The following is a 26,756-nucleotide window of genomic DNA, read 5'->3' on the forward strand; positions in this document are numbered from 1 at the left end:
GTGGAGGGAGAAAAGATCTTAGGTCTGAGATCTGCAAGAGTTCTTCAAGAAGTTATTTGTAATAAGAAAATGTCTGACAGGAGTATTTTAGGGTTCTTTTTCCTGATTAGTTCTGTATGGATTTGTTTGTTTATTTGTGAGAAATAGTTGTTGGAATTGTAGGATATATCTGCATACCATGCACAAATCTGGAAAAATGGTGAAGAAGATGATGACCAGCTTTTTGTTAGGGTGACAAGATGTCCCTGCTAGGAACTCTGAAGGAGGGACTGAGTAAGAGATCACATGCCCTGGTAAAGAAATGCAAGAGGCTTGATAGGCACAGACTGAGTCAGGATCATAAGACCTAGGGAAGGTTATGTTTATCTCATTCTGCAGATGTAGGGGTGTGAGTTTGTGGGCTTTATTTATCCTCATGTTCACTTTATATGGCATTTTATGTTGTATGCTACATCGTGAAGTCTGAAGAGGGTAACGCTTCACAAATCTTTTGCTCTCTGGACTACAAACATGTGAAGTCATTATTACCCAGTGTTACTGAAACATTTTGTTTCACTAATTGGTGACATGTCCCTTTTCCTTTTGTTAAAAACCCTTTTCCTTGGTTAAAAAGACAGCTATATGCCTGAGCCATAACACCTTTGGAAATTTGCAGTTTTGCTATCTGTGAGGAGGGATCTGACTTAGCACAGTTTTGTGCTTTAGCACAAAATGTTCATTCCTGAGCAGGAGAGAAGTTTGATGCAAGAATGCCATGCTTGTTCTCCCATTCCTGTGCTTTGATCTGCCAGCACAGAGCATCCTCAGTCCCTGTTTTCTAAAAGTGGTCTCTGTTGGTAAAGATGTGCTTTTTGAGTTTGGTTTAGTTAGTTTACTTTCTAGGTCAGTGATTGTGAACATTGCATCTCTCCATGACAAACATAAATGCAACCATGGCCGATTCTGGAAGGGGCAAAATAACAAGAAAGATTTCCTCCTGAAGACTGAAATTCACTGGCCAACTTCACTGGATAAATTCATTAAAGCAAAACTTATGACCTCAAAAATTAGACATGTACTTGCAAGATACTTGCTTCGCTGTTCTCCTCTGGTTGCCGCAGGTTATGCAGGTCAATTTTTGCCGTTGCATCCCGGGTGACTTTGCTACTTTCTCTGGTTTATGGTAGCCAATGGCAACCGGACACTTCCTGTAGCGACGTTTTGGGAAGACGAGTGTTTCCTACAGCCTGTCCCCTTTTCGGGCTGTATGAAGATGCACAAGGGCTATGTCAGAGTCCCCTCGGTGGCGCGCCGAACCGCGTTTCCCGTTCGCGCCGAGTCCCCGGGACGGGCTGTTTGATGCCGGCGCGGAGCCCCGTTTTTGGGGCTGGGACAGGGCGCCGTTCCTGGTGGAACGCCCCCGGACAGTGCCAGCACCCTTGAGGAGTCCGCGGGGCGCCGGAAGAACAATCGGGGCGGGCTGAGCGTGGCGGGCGGGGCGGTGTCGGGACAATGGGGGCGGTGCCGGGACAATGGGGGCGGTGCCGGGGCAGGCGGGGCGGTGCCGGGACAGGCGGGGCGGTGTCGGGACAATGGGGGCGGTGCGGGGGCAGGCGGGGCGGTGTCAGGACATGCGGGGCGGTGCCGGGACAGGCGGGGCGGTGCCGGGACAGGCGGGGCGGTGTCAGGACATGCGGGGCGGTGCCGGGGCAGGCGGGGCGGAGCTGGGTGCGGGCGGAGCTTGGCGCGGTGCGGAAGCGGCGCCGGGCGGGCGCGGGCGCTGCCGGAAGGGGCGGGACCGTGGGCGCGGGGGCGCTTCCGTCGGGGCCGAGCCCGCCGGTGCCGCCTGTGCCTGGCCCCGGCGGCAGCCGGAGCCGGAGGAGCCGCCGCCATGCACGACGCCTTCGAGCATGTGCCGATCCTGGAGAAGCTGCCGCTGCAGATCGACTGCCTGGCGGCCTGGGGTGAGCCGGAGGGGCCGCGCCGCAGCCCGAGCCGCTCCGCCCCTCCGGCCCGGGCAGCGTTCGTGCGGCTGCCGCGCCCTGCCCTGCCCTGCCCTGCCCTGCCCTGCCCTGCGGCGGGCCGGGGGTGGCAGCGCCCCCCGGCCCGGCCGGCGGCACCCTGAGTGGCCGCAGCCCTGCCGCCCCCCGGGGCCGAGCCGGGCGTGCCGGGGCGCGGGAGCCTCTCCCCGGGTCCCGGCGGTGCCGAGCTCCGCTCCCGGGAGCGCCGGCGGTCGCGGGCCGCGCTGCCCTGCCCTGCCCTGCCCTGCCCTGCCCTGCCCGCCCGGCCGCAGCCCGGCTGCGGGGGAGGCTGCCGGGAGTCCCGTGCCTGCAACCCTGGACCGCCTACTTTCTTGCTAAAAAAGCATTCCCGATGTTGTGACTTAAAGTTAATTTGGAGGCCTGGTGGTGTGTTGAAGTCTTAGATTTCGAATACGTTTGCACGTGTTAATGATATATAATTGTGGGTTATATTTTTGGACATACTTGAGATTCAAGATTTTGGTCAGGTGACTGCACCAGCTGTCCTAATGATTAAGCTTGATAAGGCTTTTCAAAGCTGTGACCAGGTGCCATCGGATGTACTACCATCATGCAAAATCAGCAATTCTAAAAGCTCCACACCCTATGGAATTGTGACCCAGATGAATTGTTTTAAGAACTATATCCTGAATGATAATACTCCTGTTATACATGGATTGTTTATGGTAGAGTGATGTGCTGGAGAGGATGTAAAGGTAGTTTATTCCTGCATTGCAGGTTTTATCTTTTTCTCTCTTTGAAAGCGTTTATTTTACTAAACTAGGGAAAAAAAAGCCTAAATATACAGACTTACAGCACTATGGTTTTATAAAGAAGATGTGTAACTCTGTCTCTACAATGTTTCTACCAAGTAGTAGAAGAAAGGTCTTGCAGGAAATAAGATTTTATTAAAATGCAAATTCCTTTTGTGATGAGGAAGTACTAGATGTAGAAGGAGATATTCATGTCTGCTGCTTTCCTGTATGATATTCAATGAGGAAGAAATTCAGTCATATTTCATGAGCCTCTAAATATTTTATGCATTTTGTGTGGTGTAAATGCTGTAAAGAGGACGAGTCTGAAACTGTGCCATAGAATTTGTATATAAAGGCCGTCTTTTATAAATCTTGAATGATTCCTGGTTGTCCAACCAATCCAAATGTTACGTAAGCAAAGCTGCCACTCTCCTTCCAAACATAGCTGACTATTTCAGAGAGACATTTTAAAAATCTGACTTACAAAACTAACAATCAAACCCATGTAAACTCGTTGTTTTTCTTTCTGACAGTACTTCCCTTTATGTAGCACAGTTCCTCTCTGAGAGATAATAATGTCTGAAGAATAGTTTATTGCCTCTTTTGATGGCACACAAGATGCAATGGTTTGCTTCTTTATTTCTGTATGAGCTAGTGGAATGTGATGGCCAGGCTGTTTATTCTGTTTTACTGCCTGCTCTTTGGCTATCCTCTCCTGAGAGTTAAAGCTACTTCTGTGCACTCCCACTGGAGAGGTGATAGGAGACCTGTGTAGTCACTACAGAAAGTCCTTTTTGGTGTTTGAAGCAAGTTTCCAAGTGTTCTGATAAATGTAACATAGCCCCATAATAGGCACTTTGAAGAAAATTAACTCTACCCCAGGAAAAACCAGCACAGCTGTGAAGGGCAGTATTTGTTGAACTAATTAGACTCTTTTTCTCCTGTCTTTGTAGAGGAATGGCTCCTTGTTGGTACGAAACAAGGGCATCTTCTGCTTTACAGGATCAAGAAAGATGTAGGTAAGTTGATTTTAAGAATGGCACAAAAAAAGTTGATAGTTATTTTTGTTTCCTGCACTTTTAGAGCTGGACATTTCCTGCACACTTTAACACAGGTGTGATTAATTGCTGATTTTTTTAATATATAGAATTTCATGTATGTAAAGTAGGTTTTATTTCAGGTTTCTCTTTGTTTAAATTTACAGTAAGTGACTGTAATTTTAGTGAATCCAGTGTACAAATACGTGTAAAAGCAGTGCCATGTGCAAGTAGCCAGAGTTTTGATGTGTGTTATCTTTTAATGACAGACTGGATTAGTGAGTCAGCAAATACATTCAGTGAGTCCATGAGCATCATGGGTGGGGAAGAGGGCTAAATACTAACTAGTTTTGTCAGGTATTTACTCTTTCCCTGCCTCTTTAACAGTCCTAAGTGCTCATAGTCTGTTCTAGGAATGCCACAAATAGAACTATTCTATTTTTGGTTTAGTTAAAATCGATTTTCTCTAAAGATGTTTGTATTTCACGTTACCTGCTATTATGTAGAAACTGATGTTTTTGAACGCAGTAGTATTTTGTAGCATGGCACAGGAAAGTAAGCACCAAATGTAAGTTTCCAAGTTCATCAGCTCTTGGAAAGATATGAATTTGTAGCTGCTTGGATTCTAGATTGAATTCAGCTTGATTTTTCTGAAACTTGTAGGTTGTCTGTCCAATTGGAACATGCTAGTCTTGAGTTGCTAGTGTCTTATCTCACATGGTAAATTTCTCCCCCTTTTTTGCATCAATGCCAGGAGAGGTTATGTCATCAGAAAGTGTCTGTAAGTCTTTCTCCCTAAAACTCCTTTTAAACCCTTGTGGTGTAGTGTTTATTCCTTGTCTATTTTGCAGTGATGTGCACCCTAGCAATTTAAGTTACTGATATTTGAGTACTGTGGATAAAATCTTTATGGGTATCTTCGTATCTCTGGGTTTCAAATTACTTAAATATAATGCTTGTAATGTAAAACTTGGGCAAGGCAGAAATGTAACTACTGTTGAGGGCCTCAGCTGGGTACAAGAAGTGTAATTTACATTTTCACCTGACTGTGTAGAAGATGCTCTGATGCATTTAGCTGTGATGTAAAAGTTAGCACAGATACGTTTAAGTGTCATTCTTCCAATGTTAAGTGGCCAAGTTCGCTTTCATAATTATTTGTAATTTACTTAGTGTAAGGTACACACAGTCACGAGCAACTTCAGTTTACATATCCTTGTCTATCTTTCTGATAGGTTGCAACAGGTTTGAAGTGACGCTAGAGAAATCCAACAAGAACTTCTCAAAGAAGATTCAACAGGTAGGAAATACCATCTTCTTGATGTGGGGACAGTTTTCGGCCAATAAATGAAATATCAAATGTTCATCTGCAATCTCTGCTGTGCTTAACAAAAACATTTCCCAAAGCTAAAGATTTTCTTAGAGGTGTAACAGCAAGATGTTTTTCACCACTCTTCCCATAACAGAATAAACTTGGTTTGATTGCTAAAGCAGAAACCAAAGAATTGGAACTTGCAGGTTTATTTTTGGCTTTTGTTAACAATAGTTGTTCTGACTGAGAATATCTGTAAAAATGATGGTAATGCATCAACAGACTGTAATGTGTTATTTGACTCTCACATGATATCCTATAGGAATATGAATGTAATTCCACATACTGGAAATGTAGAAATAAAGTAGCTGCCAGTCTTGCTACCATTTTTTTTTTTTGAGAATTTGTGCTCAATGATTATATTGATTCCAGGGAAAACACCTTAAAGATTTTGCATTCTCTTTCAGGAATCAACACTCTGTGTATGCTTTAGAAGTATTTTTGCACTAGTAACATACCAAAGCTTTTTATACCAGCTTAGGTTGCAAATGCTATGTGCCAGCTTGTGAAAAGTTACACTGAAGACCTTTTTCACAGTAACTGAAAAGAGTTGAAATAGCGGAAGGAAGGTTGTGCATGGAAAACTGCCTTGCTGTTCTCATTATTTTGGGATTTTCTTAGACTGTCTATAATCAAACCTTATTGAGAGTTTTAGTTTATTAATGGAGTCACTAACAGCATTCTCCTTTTCAGATCCATGTTGTTTCTCAATTTAAAATTTTGGTCAGTCTATTAGGTAAGTGAAGAAAAGTGTTTTATATTTAATGAGTTCTTCTAGATGCAGTTATTTGTCTGAATGTGGCACCGTTCCCGCACGCCAACATAGTAGTCTGGTTGTTGAGAAGTCATTGTGTAGAGCTTAGCTTTGCATTTTGCAGAGGAAGCATTGAGCAGCATAGATTGAGAAGCAGCTTTGCCAGCTGGGAGAACAAAGCATTAATGCTGATTTGTGATTAGGAATGAAGTACATGCATGCTCTGAAGTGGCTGTGGAAAATATAGTTTGTGTTGCCCCCTGTACGTACCCATATGTGCATGCATGTGTATGTGTGTGCACTGTGTGATAGGCACTAAAACTTCTGACTCAATCTGCTTGATGTAGCAAACTTACCATTGATGTCTTGCACCAAATTCACTTTAGGCAGATGTGATCTTTTAGTGTCTTGTGGAAGATTTAAGTTTGCTTGGCTCTGGCTTTCTTTAAGTTAGGATCTTCTAATGTCTTTTTTTGCTTACTACTTGTTTCTTTATGATCTCCAAGTCCCAACCCTTCCAGCTCCAGTATTATTTCTGCTGCTTGCATCCTCGTGCATACAAAAACAGGACCCTACATTTTCAGCTGTTCATTTTCCACTAATTTCAGGAGCCACTTATCTTTGTTCATGCAGTCTTCCATCTTGAGCTTGCTGTGTTCTGGCCTGCTTGCTGTCCCTTCCACTCTGCCTTCCCCTGCTTGGTTAGCAGTACCTTCCTGTAGTTTTACCAGTGCTGGTGTTAGTCTTCTTTTCTGCATTTATTGTACTTGTATGTGCCTTAGCATTTTTCAACTTTTGGGAAAATGCTTCTTTTCCTTTCTTGCAGCTCTTAGTTTCACAAATTCTTTTTTATATAAACATAAAATACAGTAACTTGTTTGAATTAGCAGTGACTCTACATGTATTAAATATTAAATAATAATTGGAATTTTGTTTAAAACAGAAAATAACATTTACGTCCATGACCTGTTGACATTTCAACAAATCACCACAATTTCAAAGGCAAAAGGTGCATCTCTCTTCACTTGTGATCTCCAGGTAAGGGAAGGAATACAGCTGCACAAATGTCCTTACTGTTTGTAGTAAGGATTCCTTTTTCATATTGCTGTATGGAGTAGGTTTGTTATTTTGTATTAGATAAAAATTTATTGGGTACTAGTACTTTTTAAAATTAATACCTACTGCATTTGTTTAAGGCAACATTTTAAAATTATTTTTCTTCCTCTGCTTTACAAGGTATTTTCCTGTTCCTGTTATGATTGCAGCTTTTGATAGAGAACTTTTGATACAAGACTTCAAAGCATTTTTGTTCTATACTAACTTTGACTATTCTTTTTTTGAAAGGTCCCCTTAATATAAAAGCCATTTCCTTTCCTTGCATTGCCAGTGTACTAGCTCATTGTGGTTTCCTTCTGCAAGCAGTTCTATCACTGTTTTTTTTTACATTTTTGTTTCTCTTTATTGGCCCAAGGAGTCCTAGAGTAGTAGCGGTAGATTCAAGCCCTAAAATGGTTCTGTAAGGTGTAGCAGTCCTCTGTTCAGATGCTCTGGTTCATTAAGTGAGTAATTTCTATCAGCCTGCCCATATTGTTCAGACACCTTTTTCATAATCAGAAGAGATGGTTTAGTGCTCTTCATAATTTTTTCTTTTTGCCCCATGGGAGCTTAGTGTTAAATATTTTCAAGGAAGTACTTGGTGTTTTCTAGACATGAAAACTAATGTCTTTCAAGGCACCTTTACATCTGGTCATGGCAAAGTGGCTTGTTGCTTGTGTGTCCAGGCACTTAGCTTTCCTAGTATTTCTTGTCAAGAAAATTTTCCAACAGGTTAGAGTATTAGATTATTAATAGTTTTATCTGTTAGTATAACACATTCTTTGTGTTGTTCCATTTCCTCACCTCTCCTATACTGCATAGAGTTCCAGCTGTTTATCCCAGTTTCAGGATTGGACTGATAGCTCTCTACTTATCTTCTATTTTTGTGTGTGTATGCCTTTTGTGCTCTCTTAGTTTTTTTGGATTTCCTTGATGTCACAATCCCTGTCAAAGTTAGTTTTTAAGTATCCTGCTACCTCCCCCGCCTCCTTCCTCTCCCTCCTATGCTTCCTTTTTTAGGGAGTGCTCTTCTGGCATGGATGAACAAAGATGGATGAACACTGCTCTTCAGTGGGCTGCTTTGCTTCTAGCAGAGGCTTCTTTTGGCCTTGTCTTACGCTACTTGGTTCTCTGTGAGTGCCTTTGAGTTAGGTCTGTCTGTTTTCACAGCAATCAGATACAGGGGAAGAGGTGCTGAGGATGTGTGTGGCAGTGCGTAAGAAGCTCCAGCTTTATTTCTGGAAGGACAGAGAGTTCCATGAACTCCAGGTGAGTTGTGTTCTTTCTGTAGCCAGGGTGTCTCATCAGGGAAGGGTCATTACTCTTCACTGCTTGCCATGCAGTCCCTGTTACTTAGGGGCACTGCTGACTTTCACAACATTGATGGTTGGTTCTGCAGAGATTTAACAATGGAACAGCAGAGAGAAGTGAAAGTACATGTTTGAAATCACAGTTAATGGCATTTAGTACAGTTTCATAAGTTAAAGTAAGGGCTTTGTCCTGTATTTTAATGTTCTGGTTGTAGTACACTTTTAAGTACTTGACTTTTAAGTCAGTGAAATGCATGAGCATGCATACCTTGCAAAAACATTATGGAAGTGGGTGCACTTCTACTCTTAAGTTTTTCAAGCATGTCACTAATTGAGAAGATAGTTTCTGACAAGTGTAGAGAGCTGCAGTTGTGAGTACTGGAATGAGAAAAAAACCTAATTGAGATGGGTAGAGGCTTTTTCAGCTACAATGCTCTACTAGAAAATTTTCTACTAGAAAATTCTCAGCTAGCTCAGGGCACACCTCATTACTGTACATGAGTCTAGCCTTTTTGCTGAATACTGCCGTTCCTTGAGCAGTAGATGCTGGGCACAGGTGGTGGGGAATATGGTGTTGACAAGGGAGCAACCTGTTATACTCTGTTGCCAGATTTGACTTTTGCTTTTCATTCATAACAACCAGTTTAACCTGTTTTCCTCAGGGAGACTTCAGTGTACCTGATGTACCCAAGTCCATGGCCTGGTGTGAAAACTCCATCTGTGTAGGCTTCAAGAGGGACTATTACTTGATCCGGGTGAGATGGGGCTGTGTAATAGTGTTTTAAAAGATTTGGGTGACAGCAGAGACTATGGAGGCTGCTCCTGTGCTCAGGAATTTAGCTAACAGATTTATGAAGTACAGCATCTGGTACTTCTGCTATTTGTGGCTTTGGAAAGGGCAGTTTAAGCCTGTCCTTTTAAATGGATATTTGTCAGGAAGTGATCTTCTGTTTGTCACTGTTTAGACCAGTGTTTGCAGCTCTTGCAGAAAAAAGGAATTGGAGAAGATACATTTTGTTTTGGCACCAGTCTGTGTTAAGCTCAGTTTGCATTTTATTTAATGCATTAAGAAATGAGATTAGCTCTAAAAGGACAAAGAGACCAAGAATAACTCATCTGACATACAGTGAAGCTTACCCATTCTTTCATTTTTCATTCTCTAGCCGAACTGTAATTGTTTGAAAGCCTCTGAACTTACTGGTAATTTAATATTACAGTTTCCACGTAGACTTCATTTGCAGCTATAGTTTATTCTTTTTTCTGCCTTTACAATTGGCTTCTGCAGATATAATAGGAAAAGAAGATGAAGATGGGGTGCACCACACATGTAGTCAAAAGGAAAACCACACATAATTTTTACAATCAATTGAAACTGATGCTGCTCACAAAATAAGGGGTGCCTTTCTGCAATGCTCTCCTAGCTGTTGATTCCTGCTATTCTAGTGATAGGAGTAGCTGTGCAGCTGCTCAAGCAACCAGGGTGGAGACCAACTGTCCCAAGTGTTTACTGTGGGTTGGCTTTGGTGCTTGACTGACCTGTCCTTGACTAAATAGGCAGGAAAGTACTCATGTTTTTATGGTAGTGTTTTCTGGTGCCTAGCTGTTGATTTATCAAATGCTTGAGTTGTAATGCAAGGGAAGCAGCAGAAATGTGTGGCTGAAATTGAAGAAGGATTCTCTGTTTTGGTTGTTACAGCAGCTCATGAATTTTTTGTGTGAGTTCAGTTCCCACTATAGCATATGGCCAAAATAATGGTGGTTAGGGCAGGGGAAGATGGCTAGGCAGGTTTTTAGGCTTTTAGTTAGTTGGTTTTTTTATGTGGCAGTACTCACTCATGCCAGAATAAAACAATGTTAAAAGTTTTGGCCTAAATGAAGGGTTTGGACGCTTTAGCTGATTATGCTGCTGTGCTATAATACATTTGATAAACTGGTGTGAATGATGTGCTCAGCTACTATGATCATCTCAGACATAAAAGTAATAATTTTTTATTTCAGACTGATGTATAAGCAGGATGAATTATGATATGCAGAAACTCTTTAAATTTGCACTTGTCCTGTTAGTGATTAGCCTGGGCTGCAAAATCCCTCTAGGGGTTTTTGCTTTAGTCTTACGTAGCTTGGAAGAAAAGATTATTGTGCAAAACACTTTTTAAAAAATGTTCTTTATTATCCTAGGTGGATGGAAAAGGATCCATCAAAGAACTGTTTCCCACAGGGAAGCAGCTGGAACCATTGGTAGCTCCTGTAGCAGATGGAAAAGTTGCAGTTGGCCAAGATGATCTAACAGTTGTGCTTAATGAAGAAGGGGTCTGTACTCAGAAATGTGCCTTGAACTGGACAGATATTCCTATAGCCATGGGTGAGAACTAGCAGTTTGGTTTTTTTTGTTTTGTTTAAATTTACTTCTTTACTCTTGTGTATGTGATAAAATCATTATGTTCACAGCATTTTGAAACCAGCTGGATTTGGAGTGTGACAGTTTCTACAGTATTCTAAGTGCTACTCTGGAGAAGGTTTTGCGTGTTTGTATTTGCTTCTTAGCCTTCTTTGCTTGTGGTCTGTGGGCCTCTGTCCTCATAAAATAGGTGTATTCCATATTTTTTATACAGGGACAAGGTCTGAATTGGAAGGTAGTGTGTTAAAGCACTCTAGGTCTGGGTGCCTCAGAATTTCCTTATGGTGAAGGATGAGCAAAAGGCTTGGTAGAAGTCTGTTAGCAAATTGCTGTCAGTGTCAGGCGCTGAGTTTTGTCTTGAATATGTAAAAGGGGCACATTTCAGGGGGATGAACAATTGAAGAGAAGCCTTAAGTCACAGCTTGTTTTAAGGAATGCTTGAGAACAATCAACTTAAATGTTTCGCTTGTTTCATGAACAGAGCACCAGCCTCCCTACATCATTGCTGTTCTGCCGAGGTACGTGGAGATCCGCACTTTTGAACCCCGGCTGCTGGTGCAGAGCATCGAGCTGCAGAGGCCACGCTTCATCACCTCTGGAGGGTATTGATGTAACTCACTGTCACTGTTGTCAGGCTGCATGTAGCATGCTGGAAAACTGGGAGAAGAGCAGCTTTTCTAATTCTCACCTTAAGATGTAGCACTGAAGCAGTCTGTTGGGTTTTTATGGAGATTGGTGGAGGCCCTACCTTGAGGAGGAAAGGATAGAGTTGAGGGTCTCTAAGAATTCATGACACTGGAGATAGTCTTCTTTCTGCTTTGCAATAATGCTCCAGTTGCTCTTGGATTGATCCATGTTTGTATTATTGGATTTGGATTCCTTTAAGATGGGGTATTGCTGCTTTCTGAGCACTGAAACATAATAATTGACATTTTTTGTCTTGTTTACAGCACAAACATTATCTATGTGGCAAGTAATCACTTTGTTTGGAGGCTCATTCCGGTGTCCATAGCCACACAGATCCAGCAGCTTCTGCAGGACAAACAGTTTGAGTTGGCTTTGCAGTTGGCAGTAAGTACTCAAAAACTTGAGTTTGCAGTGGATGCAATTGTGCAAAAGTGTACAAAGGCATGTTTGCCATCTGCTTAACTGTAGTGAGTCCACTAACCAGTCAGTATAACCTCCCAGCTGTCCACTTTGCACAAACTGGTAAACTCTAGACTTTTTTAACTGAAGTTTTAGTTTTGTGCTGCCTTTATTCCATATTGATCTATTGTGGTGTAGATTTTGAGAAATAATCTTGTATATGAAAGATTAGCTCTCTTAGCTGTTTAACTGGTTACCTTCTTTTAGAATTTGAAATCATTTGGGCTTCAGAGTCTTCAGGCAGCTTGTAAGCAGTGTATTTTGGAGTTCTGAGTTTTGTCATGCGACCTTTTTTTGGGAAGTATTACTCCTGAAACAGTAATTTGTTAGAGATGCTGATGCAGTGTATTTAATTATACTGCTCTTACCATGTTAGGATTTTTTGGTTTCTGGAAACTCCCCTTAATTGCATTTTGAATTGATGACTTGAAAAAAAAAAAATTGAAAAGGCAATTGAGTGAAGAGACATCTGCTGTGATGGAGCAGGTATAGAGGTAACCAGAGGTAGCTTTATGACCTTGCAGGTTATCTCAGTGACACAAAAAGCATAGACAGGCACCAGCAGTGTTCACTTTGAGATATTATCTTTTTTCTTCCTACTTTCTCAACAGGATAATGCTCCTGTTAATTCTCTAGGGTGTTTCTCTCTCCTATAGGAGGCACGAGAGTTTTTAATGTTTGTTAATTTGTATGCAGGAAATGAAAGATGATTCAGATAGTGAGAAGCGACAGCAAATTCACCACATAAAGAACCTCTTTGCCTTCAACCTTTTCTGCCAGAAGCGTTTTGATGAGTCCATGCAAGTTTTTGCCAAGCTTGGTACAGGTAAATGCTTGGGTTGGCATTGAATCACTTAAGTTAGGAGGAGTGAAGTCAAGCTCACTGGCTATTTTATGGGGTTTTTTGTTTGTTTTCTGTTTTGCTTTAGTTCAAAACAGTGCTACCTTGTGCAGATCAGTCCCCTGTGAACAGCAAATAGCCTGGGCAGCTATTTAGTTATTTTTTGGTGGAGCTGGTGATTAATTACTTAATTACTTAATTAACTACACAATTAAGTACAACTAAATACTTAATAAACTACACTTAGTAAATGAAGTTAAATCTGGAGTTTGTCCTTTTTACAGAATATCTTGTATTCTAGGATATTTAAAGCATGCACAGCGTGTGCACAGACCCTTTGAAGCTGAATGTTTCAGCAGCTGCTAAAAGCCTACTTGTAGCTTGGAATGAAAAATAAGGAACGTCTGTAGATTTGCAAAATCATTGGACTCAGATGAGGACTCTTAACCCTTGGTTTAGCCAAGATACTGAAAACAATAAGCTTTCCTGTGCTTCTGGAAGTAACAGTAGTCTCTGATACTAGGTCATGCTAGGGCTATTGGAAGAATGCTTGAAGACTGAACTGTACTGTAGAATAGTGCTTAAGACTGAGATTCTTTTTACTGGTGACAGAATTCTCATGTGCATTTAAGCCTATAGCTTATTTTCATGACACTTAATATTTACTTTGGAAAACTACAGTGAAAGACAAGGGCTGAGAGCTCAAGGTATTTTGAGCTTGAATTAGTGGATAGTAATTTTGAATTTGTTTAAACTCTGTGAAAATGGGTGTGTGTTAGTTACAGATGGTACTATTTAGTTCTTGTTTCAAAAGTGCAGTAAATCTTCTCTTAAAAATTGCTTGTTCCTAGAAATCCTGTCTTACTGTCAGAGAGGTTAATGCTAGGAATCTGCAAAAAGAGCAGTAAGGTTGTAATTATGGCTTGTTCTCCAAGTGTGCCAAGTGCACAGCTTGGAAGTTCCTGTGCTTGGACTCTAAAACACGTTTTGCTCTTGCTTCTTTGGTGTTGTTTTGGCTTCTTTTCTGTAATGAGCAAATTTTATTTAGGCTCTAGAACTTTGTGGATGTACAAGTAGACTGCAGACTGCTCTGTTAGAAAGATAAGCTTGCTCTAAGTTTGCAAAAATATGAATGGTTACTAATACCAGTTATTTTTTGCATAGATCCCACTCATGTGATGGGTCTGTATCCTGACCTCCTGCCCACAGATTACAGGAAACAGCTACAGTATCCCAACCCCCTGCCAGGGCTCTCTGGGGCAGAGCTGGAGAAGGCACATTTAGCTCTGATAGACTACCTAACTCAAGTGAGTGCTTCTCTACCTGATTTTAGAGCAGGCTTATTCAGTTCTAGCATGCTTTGTTAACTTTGATGTGCTGGAAGCAGTACACCTAGTGCAGCTCTGTCCTGCTAGCCTCAATGGGCTGTCTTCATGGCTGGAAAATAAGGCAGCAGCTCCTGAGTGAGCAGGGGAAGTGGAACACATGAGATACCCCACAGATACGTGGAAAACATCACGTGTGATTGGACAAAATTTCCTCATGAAGTGGATCTGACTACAAATCCAGTATTTTATTTCTAGAATCCTTCTGAAGAGAACTTGAGCACTTCTTTTTTTTTTTTTTTTTTTTTTTTGTTCAATGATTATTATTAAGGGCACTCTGTCCAGGAGGTAGGTTGAAGGCATGCAGTAAAAGGTGGAATGGGAATTAATGGGCCTTGTAAGTTCCTGCCCTCTTTATTTTGTTGTAACTGAAACCTGAATTGTTTGGTTGCCATTCTTAGTAGAGTAAAAGGAAGCTTGTGCCTGAAGGAGGACTGGTTTTATGCCTAGTAGTGTGAAATCTAAATTGTTTTCCAAATGTTTCCTGACTTCTCTAAAATGTCTGTTCAGGTTAACAGAATTTCCTTCTGACAATTTTCTCAAGACTCTGGACATTTTGCAAAACTATAAATGTGCAAAACAAATATTTACACCTGAATATGGTTGTAAAATTTGTGTTGAGTAGTTAGTGACAATAAAATTTTTTGGGAAACGGTTGATTAAAACATGTAATTAAATTGGTTTAACTTAGTCTTTGTAGTTGGTGGGTTATATATGCTGAAGTGAGATGTAGAAATCCATGACCTTTTCCTGCTAAAATTTCATTTGATGTCCTGCAGAAAAGGAGTCAGCTAGTGAAGAAGCTAAATGATTCTGATCATCAGTCCAGTACCTCACCCCTCATGGAAGGAACACCCACCATCAAATCCAAAAAGAAGCTGCTACAAATCATTGATACCACCCTATTAAAGTGTTACCTGCACGTGAGTTTCTGTCTGACCTAAAGGCTTTGCCATGCAAGCTCTGTTGGAATTTCAGACTGAAACATTTAAGAAGGAGGATAAGGAGCTACTTCAGAAATGCTCACACAACTGTCTGTCTTTGATCTAAAAATAATGTGTAAAATCTGAGTGTTACCTGTTTCCTCACTGGTCAGGAAGCAGTTTCAGGGAATGAGGCAGATGTGTCTGTTCCTGGTCGCTGCCTCTGTCAAAAGAAAGTGTCTGTGGCTGTGTATTTTGAAGGTCTAATGAATGCTTTTATTGCCATATATTATTAAACACAGGAAAGTATGGTCTTGGGTGTTTTGATGTTTTTCAAAGCCTGACCTCTGTTGTTGAAGAGGAGTAGCTTTGATGTGTTGTTTTCTTCTTGTCCTCAAAATTATGAAAATTAACATGGACCTTACTGTAAGATATTAAACTGTCATTTCTTATCTTTCTTATGCTGTGAGGCTTCCTTCTTCCCCTGCCCCCACGTCCAGCTTGTGTTTTGTACTGTACACTTAGAAGGTGCACTTCCAGTGAAGTTTAAGTGCTCCCTTTTTGCTTGCAGACAAATGTAGCACTGGTGGCACCGCTGCTACGTCTGGAGAACAATCACTGCCATATTGAGGAGAGTGAGCATGTACTAAAGAAGGCACACAAGTATAGTGAGCTGATAATACTGTATGAGAAAAAAGGTCTCCATGAGAAAGGTAATGATGAGGTTGGGAGAGGAGAAGGAGTAGAAGCATTTGTTCTTTGTATTGTGTTTTGACTTCAGTGGGCAGGCAGTATTCTGAAGAGGTTGTTTAATTGCTGTCTTGTGATTAAATCTTTGTTCCTGTTACAATTTGGTCTGTATTTTCAAAACAAAACTTTGTTTTGTCTTCAGTAGCATAGCAGGGAAAATGCACTTTCTTGGGGTTCACGTTGGAACTAGCATTTACAAAGGAATTCTTTTCTTTTGAAAGCGTTACAGGTACTGGTGGATCAGTCAAAGAAAGCCAACTCGCCTTTGAAGGGCCATGAGAGGACAGTGCAATATTTGCAGCATTTGGGTGAGTATGAAGAAGAGCAGTATTTCTGTGAGGTTTTTATTCTTGTTTGGCTTAGTGGTTATTCTGCTGTTTGGCAGCTTTCTGGAGGCTATCAAGCTGAAAGGGTATCCTTGTTATCTTGTTTGGTTTCTTGCATAATGCAACCTTCAAGTATTAGCTCAAGGCATTCAAGTTTCATTGAAATTTAAATATCTTATTGGAAAACATTGCTTATTTCTGATTAAAATATCCACTGGGAGAAAATGGGTCATAGTAATTTGAATTTTCTTCCAGTGATGAAGAGTGAAGTAGAAAGTCTACTTTAGTCTATTCTTTTCTATCAATTTCTGGGCATTTAATGCAATATTCTTAGGTAGTTCTCAAGTAATTACAAATTCCTCCAGGCTTGTAGTCTGGTGTTTTAAGTCATCAGGTATGTATTACTGATGGGTAATACTTAATACTTGCCTTGTGTCAATAGGGTAAGCACTGGTTTATTGCATCAAAGCAAATATTAATTGTGTGATTTGCCATCAACAATATTCTTTATAGTGTGCAGGAGAATTATATATTTACTGGGGTGGGAGATAGTTTTCTATGTTGCATTATTCTTTCATCTTTTAAAATAGTATTATGCAGAACCTTTTCCTATTATAGCTCATGTTTAAATTAAGGATTTGTTGCTGAGGAAGTGTAGAAATTCCCTGCTTGTGGCCTGTGGGAGTCCCCATGCAGATGAATGTTTTGTTATATGCTGAGGGAGCCAATTGTTCTGTTTTGTGGTGCAGTGTGGTGGTTTCCTTTTAGTATTTATTTTTTAAGTTCTGCTAATATGAAGATGCTGCTTGTTTTAAATATTTTGGGATGCAGAAAAGCAAACAATTACTGCCTTTTTATAGGGTTGCTTTAAGTTTCTGTTTCCTGTATAGTTGTGTTATGTTGTTAGGGCAGTGAATGCCTCAATGATTCTGAGCAGGAGGGTGAGGGGAAAGTCATGTTTTCCTAACATGTTTTATTAGTATTGTGAACCAAAGTGTCCAAACTATAGTATTCTTTTAAAGGGGCAAGTCCTACATTTTGCTAAAAGCTGAGAAGCTGTTACCTGTCCTGTAGTTTCTATGCCAGTTACTTCAGTACTGAGATGCTTTACTACTTGTTATAAACCCTTTGACCATTTGCTGTAGAAGTCATTGGACTGACAGGTTGGAAATCGACTGAAGGAAGTTACACAAGTGAAAAAGTCACTGCCTCTCTACCCTAATTAAAGCAAGTTGAAAGGGAAGACTTTTGGAATGTGATTAAGGCAGTCTTGGTTTTGGGCTGAATTCTTTGCATTTGGTGACACTTAGTATTTGAGTTAATTTTTGTTTCTGTTTAAAATCATGTTTGTGAAGCAATGAAATTGTAGCTTTGGAATGAGTGATTTTCTTGACTTGAGCAACAACTGGATTCCTCAAGTAAATTAAGGTTTGCTGGCTCTGAAAGCATCTGCTTGTGTTGTGAATAGATAAATATTTAGGATTTTAACATTGAGCACTGCTGCTTTTTGTATTCCAGGCACAGAGAACTTGCACTTGGTATTTTCCTACTCTGTCTGGGTGCTGAGAGATTTTCCTGAAGATGGACTGAAGGTTAGTGTGGTTGAAAGAATGTTGTTGACATTCTTAGTGCAGTATATGGAATTGGGATAACTCATTGTAAGAAGCTCATTAATGCTAAACCAAATTAAATATATAATTTGTATTTTCTGGGTTCAGTACTCATGTTAACAGTAGATAAAGCAGGTCAATCTTACACTTTTTCTTATGCTTTTCCATTCTTGGAAGACTTTATAATAAATAGCTAGGAACCTTTGATAGAACATTTCATGTTATTGATGCCACACTTTTGCACAAGAGCCTAATTGAGTATTTAAATGTCAAGTGTTGATTTGCCTATAAAGTTGACTCCCTGTATTTGGGATGTGTTGAGCTTTGTAAGAGAAGAATGTTCACAAGGGCAGAAGTGGGGATGTTTATTAGTCTTTTCAGAGGTGAAATAACTTCCCAGTGCCTGAATAAGCTGCTCAGATTTTTTTTTATTATACTTCATGTGCTTACTCTTTGGACACACGATTATATGCTGGGCTTTAGTGCCTCAGAGAAAAATATGCTGTGGCACTTAAAAAAGGAAAATCACCAATCCGAATAAAATTTTATTTAACAGATATTTACAGAAGACCTCCCTGAAGTGGAAGCTTTGCCACGAGACAAAGTGCTCAGTTTCTTGATAGAAAATTTTAAAAGCTTGACTATTCCTTACCTGGTAAGAACTCAATCTTTACTAGTGCATTTTACCTTCAAGTACAAAATGTTACCTGTAAGATCTTAGTTCTCCAGGAGTTGGAGCCTGATCTGTCTCACAGAATGTTAGCAGTGCTGTAAGTTGTGCAAAGAAAACGTAATTAAAATACACTAAATCCTGAAGTCAAGCTTGGTAAAGGCAAGCATGGAACTGCTCCTTATAAAGAATTACTTCCCAGTGGAATTGTCTACAGCTGACCCTTAACATGTATTTACAGGAACACATCATTCATGTCTGGGAAGAAACTGGTGCAGACTTCCACAACTGTCTGATCCAGCTGTACTGTGAGAAAGTGCAGGGCTTAATGAAAGAATATCTCAGTTCTTTCCCTGCAGGTATGTCTAGCCATTTCTGATAGGAGGACTGGGGTATGGGAGAGCACAGGGGAGCCTTCGTATTCCATGTTGTAATCCTTCCCTGTTAAGATCCCGCATAAGATACCTAAGTGATGGAGGGAACTGGAAACTTGTGGGTTTGTAGGACAGTCTAGTTTATTGCCTCTCAAGAAATCTTTCAAGGGACCAAGCAACACTTTGTTCATAATTAAGTCAAATGGCAGCTACTGCTCCCTGACTCCTGCATGTTAAGGGTAGGGAAGGGTTTTGAATAACTTGAGCATTGCTTTAACCAGCCATGTGATGTGTTTTTAGGAGCTGAAGTTAGTTTGGCAGGCACATGACAGCCCCAACCCATGAAACAGTTCTATCACCATTTAGTTCCTCTTCATAATGATTTGTTTATCTTCTAGTACAGACTAGTGTAGTGAGACAGTTGTAATAATTAAGCTAATGATGTTTTCTTTCATATAGATAGAGCTCCAGTGCCTGCTGGGGAGGAAGGAGGAGACCTGGGGGATTACCGGAAAAAGCTGCTTCTTTTTCTGGAGAAGTCTAGCTGGTATGAGCCTAGTCGACTTATTAGTGACTTCCCCTTTGATGGTGAGTTCTGTTTCTATAGGTTAACTAAACCCTAGCTTATTGCATTGTACAGCAAAACTTCCTCACTTATCATAGAATCATGGTAGCTGGAAATAGAGAAGATGGCTTTATCTGTAGTTGTAGGCCACTGGTGTGTATACTAACTCTGTTTTTGCTGGCACAATTGGGTTTACCAGTTTCTGCAGTATTCCTGTAACTGTTGACCTAAGACCTTGTGGCATCTCCCAGCTATTTAGCCTAACTTTGTGATGAGCCTGAATTGCTCAACAGAGCTGAAGGTTATTGTTTCTTAAGGTGACTTAAGAATTCATAAAAGGTTTCTGAGACTAGTGTGAAATGTAGACTTACAGTGTCAGTGTAACTTGTAGTGTAGCCTGAGCACAGATTAATACTTCCTTCTATTAGTCTGGTCATTAATTTTGTCATTCTCTGTGTGGCTGTTGTTTTAATCCTTCATGCTATCTCTAGGTCTCCTAGAAGAACGTGCTCTGCTCTTGGGTCGAATGGGGAAACATGAGCAAGCTCTCTTTATTTATGTTCATATTTTGAAGGACACCAACATGGCTGAAAAGTAAGGATTTCTTTATTTTATATTTTTTCGCATTTTTGCAAGACTTATTTTGCTGACTGCTGTGTGGATAGGATGTGTAGTGAAATGTTGCTATATGTGGAGCATGAACATTGTAAGTCTTCAGGATCTTCTGTGTTTTCACATTTTATTGACCTTGAAGCTCTTCTGGGTGTCTGTTTATTACAGACACTGCTGCTGTCCCCTTGAGGTTTGCCTTTTCATGCTCTTCTGTTGTTGTGCTTCAGAGCAGTATGACCATCATCAATGACCTCTCCTTAGTCTGTGATCTTGGGTCTTGTTTTGCTTTCTTTCTGTTTGGAGAGATTTTCACTAGCCCACATTAAAAAGAATCCTCGTTAGTGAAGATACAGCATCTTTCTATATGATTTGTGCCAGGGAACCTCCTGAGTGAATCAGAAGTACTCAGGTAAAAATAGAATTACGCAGCACTGGCAGGTGTATCTGAACACTGGGACCTATTCAACATAGTTGCTTTAAAAGCTATTTTCAGCAAATGCTTCTTAGAAGGGATTCATCCCTGCTATGCAGTGTACACTAATGAACAGCTTATTTTAGTGATTCAGATACACTAATTAGATATACATACACATAGGTTTTTACACTGTGATGTGTTGATATGACTGGGGATATCTTTTTCCCCCCTTTTTCTTACACAGCTAAATTCAATTTGGCTTCTGTGTTAAGACTTTTTAAGTTGATTGGAAGTTGGAGACTTGCACAAAACTTTGCTTCTCTTGGCATTGTGATGCAGAATAAATGGTGTAATCCTGCTGTGCAGTTTGATGAATTGATCTGAATTAGATGTACAGTCACTTAACTTGGATGACTTCAGTAGTAATTAAATGTTAATTTCTGTAAACTGATTCTTTGTGTCCTGTAACTGTTTCTGTATTTGTCTTAATTCTTCTCTGTTGATTCTTCTAGCTACTGCCATAAACATTATGACAGAAACAAAGATGGCAATAAAGATGTAAGTAGCTTTTGGTTCAGTAAGGAAGTAGAACACTATTCATACCTTGTTCAAGACTTGAAAATTCTTGCTCTGTATAGACTTTCTCAGGGTTTGTCTAGTATACGGGAACCTATGTATAATCTATTGGAATTTAGGAATTCCTAGGTGATTGTGGGTGTCTTTTGTTGAGAATGTTACTGTATCCAATGTAAACCAATGGGATTTGAGTCTACATTAAGAGCTGTTTAAATGAGCAGTGCAGAATTTTGGAGGGCATGGGTATAACTTAGTACCATTGCTGGGTTTTATCAGCACTGTCAGCTGTGGGTACATGCAGCAGTTTTAGAACTTCCCTTGTGTGTGCTACAGGTGTATCTGTCCCTGCTGCGGATGTATCTCTCCCCACCCAGTGTTCATTGCCTGGGACCCATCAAGATGGAGGTGCTGGAGCCTCAAGCCAATCTGCAGGCTGCTCTGCAGGTTTTGGAACTGCACCACAGCAAACTGGATACCACTAAGGTAAGTCAGACCTGTAAGTACTCAGTCTGTGCTGTTGGCAGGAGACTCCAGAAGGACTGGAGTAGGCAAGTGAATTGAATGTGTCAATCTAAGTGTGTCAATTTCTATTCTATTTTAGTCTCTATTCCTTTTTAACTTTTTCTAACTTTGTTCCAGGCAATAAACCTACTCCCAGCAAATACACAGATTAGTGAGATTCGCATCTTCTTAGAGAAAGTACTTGAAGAAAATGCTCAGAAGAAAAGATTTAATCAAGTGCTCAAGAACCTTCTCCATGCAGAGTTTCTGAGGGTAAGCATCCACCACCTGTTACTTATTGAAATAATGTTTTACAATACATTCAATATTGCAATTTAGTGTTTCTTATAGGGATGGGTGTCCTCTAGATGGTGCTGCAATGCACCTGAAATTAAATGGGAACCATGTAGCTTGAACATCCTTTTTGCAGGAGATGGTGTGTACATTCATTTTAGTTTGGATGAGTTGTTTATCTTTGCTCACTGTGCTGTGGTGTGCACTGCAGAATCATCTCAAACAGCTTGGACTGGATTTCTTTCAAATGAAGTGAACCAGGGGAAGCAGTTCAATTGTTCACCTTAACACGCCTTTAGTGGTTGAATGCCTTAGGCTGTGGACCAAGGTGAAAGCAAAACCCTGTGATTCATACAGTGTGGGTTTTGGATGTTCAGTACCACCTGCTCTGCTCCACAGAGCAGCTTCTTCTGTGCTGCACAGCTTGATAATGTAGGTACAGCCACTGACAGTTAAACGTTGTGATGGTTTGCAGTTTCATCAGACCTAGGTATGGCATTGCTTTTTGAGAAACTTGGGTTTTTTCTCCATCTTTAGGTCCAGGAGGAGCGGATCTTGCATCAGCAAGTAAAGTGCATAATTACAGAGGAGAAGGTGTGCACTGTTTGTAAAAAGAAGATAGGTAACAGGTGAGAGAGCTGGGTAAACTGAATCAAATATTAATCTGGTACACTTAAACTAAAAATGCTGGAAAACTGAATGTATGTATAGCCAGAGAGAACAGCAGTATGAGGGAGCTGTTTGAAGGGTGTTTGAAATACAGTTCACATTAATTAGCTGGATGGTTAGGAATACTTTAAAGCTTTGGTCAGTGAATTTGCTGCAAGAGTTTAATCCTCCTTTTAACAAAGGAGTATAAAACCCTTTCAGAAACTCCCAAGAGTTCTTACTTCATAACTCTAGAAGGCATGAAACTGAATTTTGAAAACTTTGTAAGAACACTGCCTTTCTAAGAACCTACTTCTTAACTAGAATTGAGGAGGATGATATAAAGGATTTTAAGCTGAGATGCATGTGTAGTTTTCTATATCTGATGGCTTTATGGCTCCCTGACTGATTATGTTTTGTAGCTTACATGCAATAGGATGTTTAAAAGTAGAACTAATTTGCTTGATGATTTGGATGCCAGTGACCCTGAGAGGAGCTCAGTTGCTTAGGGCATGGTGCTGATAATACCAGGGTTGTGAGTTCAATCACTGTACTGGCCATTTACTTAAGAGTTGGACTCTTATCCTTGTGGGTCCCTTCCAACTCAGAATATTCTATGAATCTGTGAATTTTTCTTCTCTCATTCCTAGTAGCTAAATTTGGGTTAATATAGAATGCAAATTTTATTTGCACTTTTTTTTTTTTTTTTTCTTTCAACTGGAGGGAAATGCTACATGACTCAGTCATTATTTTCTCCTTGATGGGAGCCCTTCTGAGATATCCGTAGCATTGACAGTGATAGGGAAAGGTTCTTTACCCAAAACATTTTGATAAACATCAGTCTAAATATTGCTACGCATCTTAAATTTTTTGCTCTTAACATGCAGCATGTAGCATCAGAATTGGAATTTGCATATGCAATATTGTTTTGGTTGTATAGAATTTTTCTAGTGCTGTTAAGTTTAGCAAGATTTTGAAGGGCAAGCATGTCCCCCAGTCTTTAACTTGTGACTTCTAAGTAGAGTGTGCCTGCAGAAATGAAAATAGATTTTAAAATAGATTTTAAAATGAAATGAAAATAGATTTTAAAAACCTCTAAGCAAACCTCTTAGAATATCCATAGAATTATATTTTCTGTTTTCTCTTTAATATGTTCAGGCTATAGTTTAAAAAAGTGTCACTATCATGTGTCTCTCTCTGATTCTGCCCACCTTGGATGCTCTTGTTCGAATATTGAGAACTGTTTGTCTCGGCAGCTGATGTTTGTGTTTTGTTCTCTTTACAGTGCATTTGCTCGATACCCTAATGCAATAGTTGTGCATTATTTCTGCTCCAAAGAAGTCAACACGCTGGACACCTGACCTTGTCACGGTCAATATTCCCAGCACTCATACGAAATTCAGTACTGATGACTAAAGAAGTTGATGTGTCTGAGATTTTTGAGGCTTGTTGCTAGGTTCTCTTACACTGGGTAGAAATCATTTGACTGTACCTACCCAGCAATATTGATTTACTAGAAAATGACTTTAACCATGTTGTTACAATGCTGACAACTACACTGAACCTCTCAGTCCTCAGATGAAGAATAGAAACTGATTTTTGTAGCGAGTTTTGTAACACACTCCAGCCTTGCAAATGAACCGTTAGACAACTTTTGGACGTTCACCACAAATCAAGTTTTACAATAAAATGTACTTTCCTAGGGTGGCAATGTTGTGATTTGGCCTTGTATGTAAGTATTTATTAAAAAAAAGAAAATTCCCTGAAAGTCTTTGCAGCCATATCAGCATTGCATGGAGATCACCAGGTGTTTGTCATAGAGGAGGCTGCTGTGTCTGTTTCTAGACTTAGGAAGTGTAACTTTTATCTCAGCAACAGAAATGGTTTAAGTGCTGGCCAAAGGACTCTCTATTTATATTCAGTGGTTTTGCCTGACCTTCTGGTAAGTTGTTTCACAGGAGATATTCAGACAAATGATAGATACCACTAAGAAGCCTTTTTTTCCTTTTTGTTTTAGTTTGAGAGCTATAAATTGAATTAACTTGTGTGTTGTTTGCACTGACTGTGTTCACTCTTAGTGTGAGTGGAAGCTCAGAGACTGTTTGAAGAAGTTCACATCTGCACTCGAAGGAAAAAGCAAAGAACACCCTGTAAAGCAATTTCTGGAAGGAGTGAACTCTAGTTACTGCTTGAGCTTCTGGACTATGCTTGAGACATTTGTATATAAATTCTTTAGTCTCTGGTTCACTTTAACACTGAAGTAAAAGCCAGACTGTTTCAACATCTGTGTATTTTAAATGCTCTAGAACTGCATTCTGTTCAGGCTGGTACTGTTCTTAAATTACTGTTGGTCCAGAATTGTTAACACAAGAACTAAATGGTACCATACTCTGGACTGTAATATTTTTGTCTAACTTATTTTTTCAGAAACATTAATCAGTAGCAGATTGGTATGAGGGACAAAATGTTTGTTGCAGAAAGAATCTGTGGAGTGGTAATGAAAAGGCAAGCAGTAGCAAATAACCCTACAGAGTGGCTGTTTGACTCCCAGCATCCTGGTCTAGCAATACTTACAAATATGTCATTATTAAGTGGTGTGGACCATGACATGTAACTACCAGATAATCACATCTTAAAGAACAAGCTGATGAATAAATCTTGTCTGCCTAAAGTGTAGTTGAACCTCAGTTAACATCATAGGTTTACTTAAATCATGTGAGTGTTTTTTAGGAACAGATCTGCTGTAGGCTGAAAAGAGTCCTAATTCACTTTCATTTGCCAATGTTAATAGTTTCCCTTGATAACTGTTTCTCCCTTGTTCATATGTGTTTGTATTTATTGTTCGTGCATTCTTCTGGATTTCTTAGTCCAGTGTTTTGCTTGGATGTCTTGGGCAGTATTGCTACTGAATACTTTCTGCAGAGGCTGGATAGAGGGAATCTGTGGTGTTAATGTTCTTAAACTTGTATTTCTTCTGTTTGAAGAAGAGAGCCTAAAAATACTTACACTAGATTTGCACATTCTGTATAGATCTTTATATACTAGTTCAGGTACGGAGGGAAGATGGTTTGGGAGAGTTGTGTTTACAGGTCATAGCGAATGAAGAGAGGGTATTTGAAAAGACCCTGCATTCTTTGTATACAGATATAACAATGCTACTCTGATTTTTACTTATCTTACGTTTAGTGCTGGTAGTATAATTTTTATTTGACTTTATTATCTGTTACCAGGATCTTCATTGTGCTCTTACTTACAACTAAAGTTATGCCTCTGTTCATCTCCACTGCATACCTTTTATGTGGTTTGTGCTGTACTCTTTTTTTTTGCTGGTTCATACAATGTGCTTTGGGTTTACTTAACCATACAGCAGGTTTGTCTAAAGCAATAGGTTGTAATAAATATTGTGAACCAGTGTGTGTTTCAGTCATTGTGCAGTTAAACTTCTCTGGGCTGATGTAGATTTTATTTTTTATTTGTATATTAGACCTCACTTTCTCCTGGAAGTCAGACCCAATGCAGTATCTCAGTATTCCCCTTGCTTTAGTATGTGTAAATCCAATGTGGCCATTCTCAATGTAGGTTTTGAAATCTACAAGTTTATACATGTTTATGTATGTTCTCAAAATCCTACTAAAACCACTTTTGTATTACCTCTTTGAAATAATGTTTTTGCAAGTCTTACACCATTATACCATTAAATATGTACTTACTAGAGAACATTAGAATTACTGACAATTTTTTTTTTTTTTTAGTGGTGATAGGCTATTTTGTGCTGGGGAGGGATGTGGAGCGCTGGGTGACCAAATCAGGAAATGTTTAGATTCACAGGTTTGCACTTGCTTGGGCTGTAGGTCATAGAGTAGTCTGGTGTTGGAAGTAGAATATAGAGCCTCAGTTTTCTCATTCTATAGCCATGGGAAGCACCAGCACAGAGGAAGTCTCCTGTCTCCATGTTCACAGAAGCACAGGATGGGTCAGGTTGGGAGGACCCACGGCTGGATTTCAGACAGTTCTTCCCTGCCCACCTCTCCAGCGTGTTGAGGTCCTTCTCAAGGGCTGCACAGCCCTCTGGGGTATCAGCCACTCCTCCCAGCTTTGCGTCATCATTGAACTTGCTGAGGAGGCATCTGCTCCTTCATCCAAGTCATTGATGAATAAATTGAACAACCAAGTATATTGGTGTTTCTGGAGAAAACTAAAACAACAAACACAAATCCTATCCTTGCTTGCATCCTTTCAAATTTTCATCTCTTCTAATTATATACTTCATCTCATCTCTTAGTGTTGCTAATGGGACAAAAAGGGGTCCCTTGTGATATGTACACACATTTAAAATAATATATAATATAGTTTGTGATTATGCAATTTAATGCTTTCTGACAAAAAACCCCAAGACTGCAAT

At 40.1% G+C, this 26,756-nt stretch overlaps 1 protein-coding gene across 1 annotated transcript; it reads left to right on the forward strand.

Annotated features, from left to right (window-relative positions):
* The first annotated feature begins 1,844 nt into the window (after nt 1–1,844).
* VPS39 (VPS39 subunit of HOPS complex) lies at nt 1,845–26,079 on the forward strand. Its single transcript, XM_053980814.1, has 25 exons — nt 1,845–1,943; nt 3,709–3,774; nt 5,025–5,089; nt 5,855–5,897; nt 6,859–6,953; nt 8,181–8,279; nt 8,983–9,075; nt 10,499–10,682; nt 11,200–11,320; nt 11,669–11,789; nt 12,561–12,690; nt 13,870–14,012; nt 14,870–15,013; nt 15,585–15,726; nt 15,985–16,071; nt 17,608–17,681; nt 18,256–18,354; nt 18,611–18,728; nt 19,203–19,331; nt 19,800–19,902; nt 20,848–20,893; nt 21,245–21,394; nt 21,551–21,685; nt 22,244–22,335; nt 23,640–26,079. Exons 1-25 carry the CDS (start codon nt 1,871–1,873, stop codon nt 23,713–23,715), a joined length of 2,628 nt encoding a protein of 875 aa, XP_053836789.1. The 5' UTR covers nt 1,845–1,870; the 3' UTR covers nt 23,716–26,079.
* Nucleotides 26,080–26,756: the final 677 nt, after the last annotated feature.

Source organism: Vidua macroura, chromosome 6, assembly GCF_024509145.1.
Source record: "Vidua macroura isolate BioBank_ID:100142 chromosome 6, ASM2450914v1, whole genome shotgun sequence".
Classification (NCBI taxonomy): domain Eukaryota; kingdom Metazoa; phylum Chordata; class Aves; order Passeriformes; family Viduidae; genus Vidua; species Vidua macroura.

Excerpts from the sequence above, each read along its gene's own strand:
- VPS39 (XM_053980814.1), top strand. The coding sequence starts at position 1,871 with ATGCACGACGCCTTCGAGCATGTGCCGATCCTGGAGAAGCTGCCGCTG. Across the intron at positions 1,944-3,708 it reads CGACTGCCTGGCGGCCTGGG|AGGAATGGCTCCTTGTTGGT; the intron begins GTGAGCCGGAGG and ends CTGTCTTTGTAG. Across the intron at positions 21,686-22,243 it reads TCCATGCAGAGTTTCTGAGG|GTCCAGGAGGAGCGGATCTT; the intron begins GTAAGCATCCAC and ends CTCCATCTTTAG.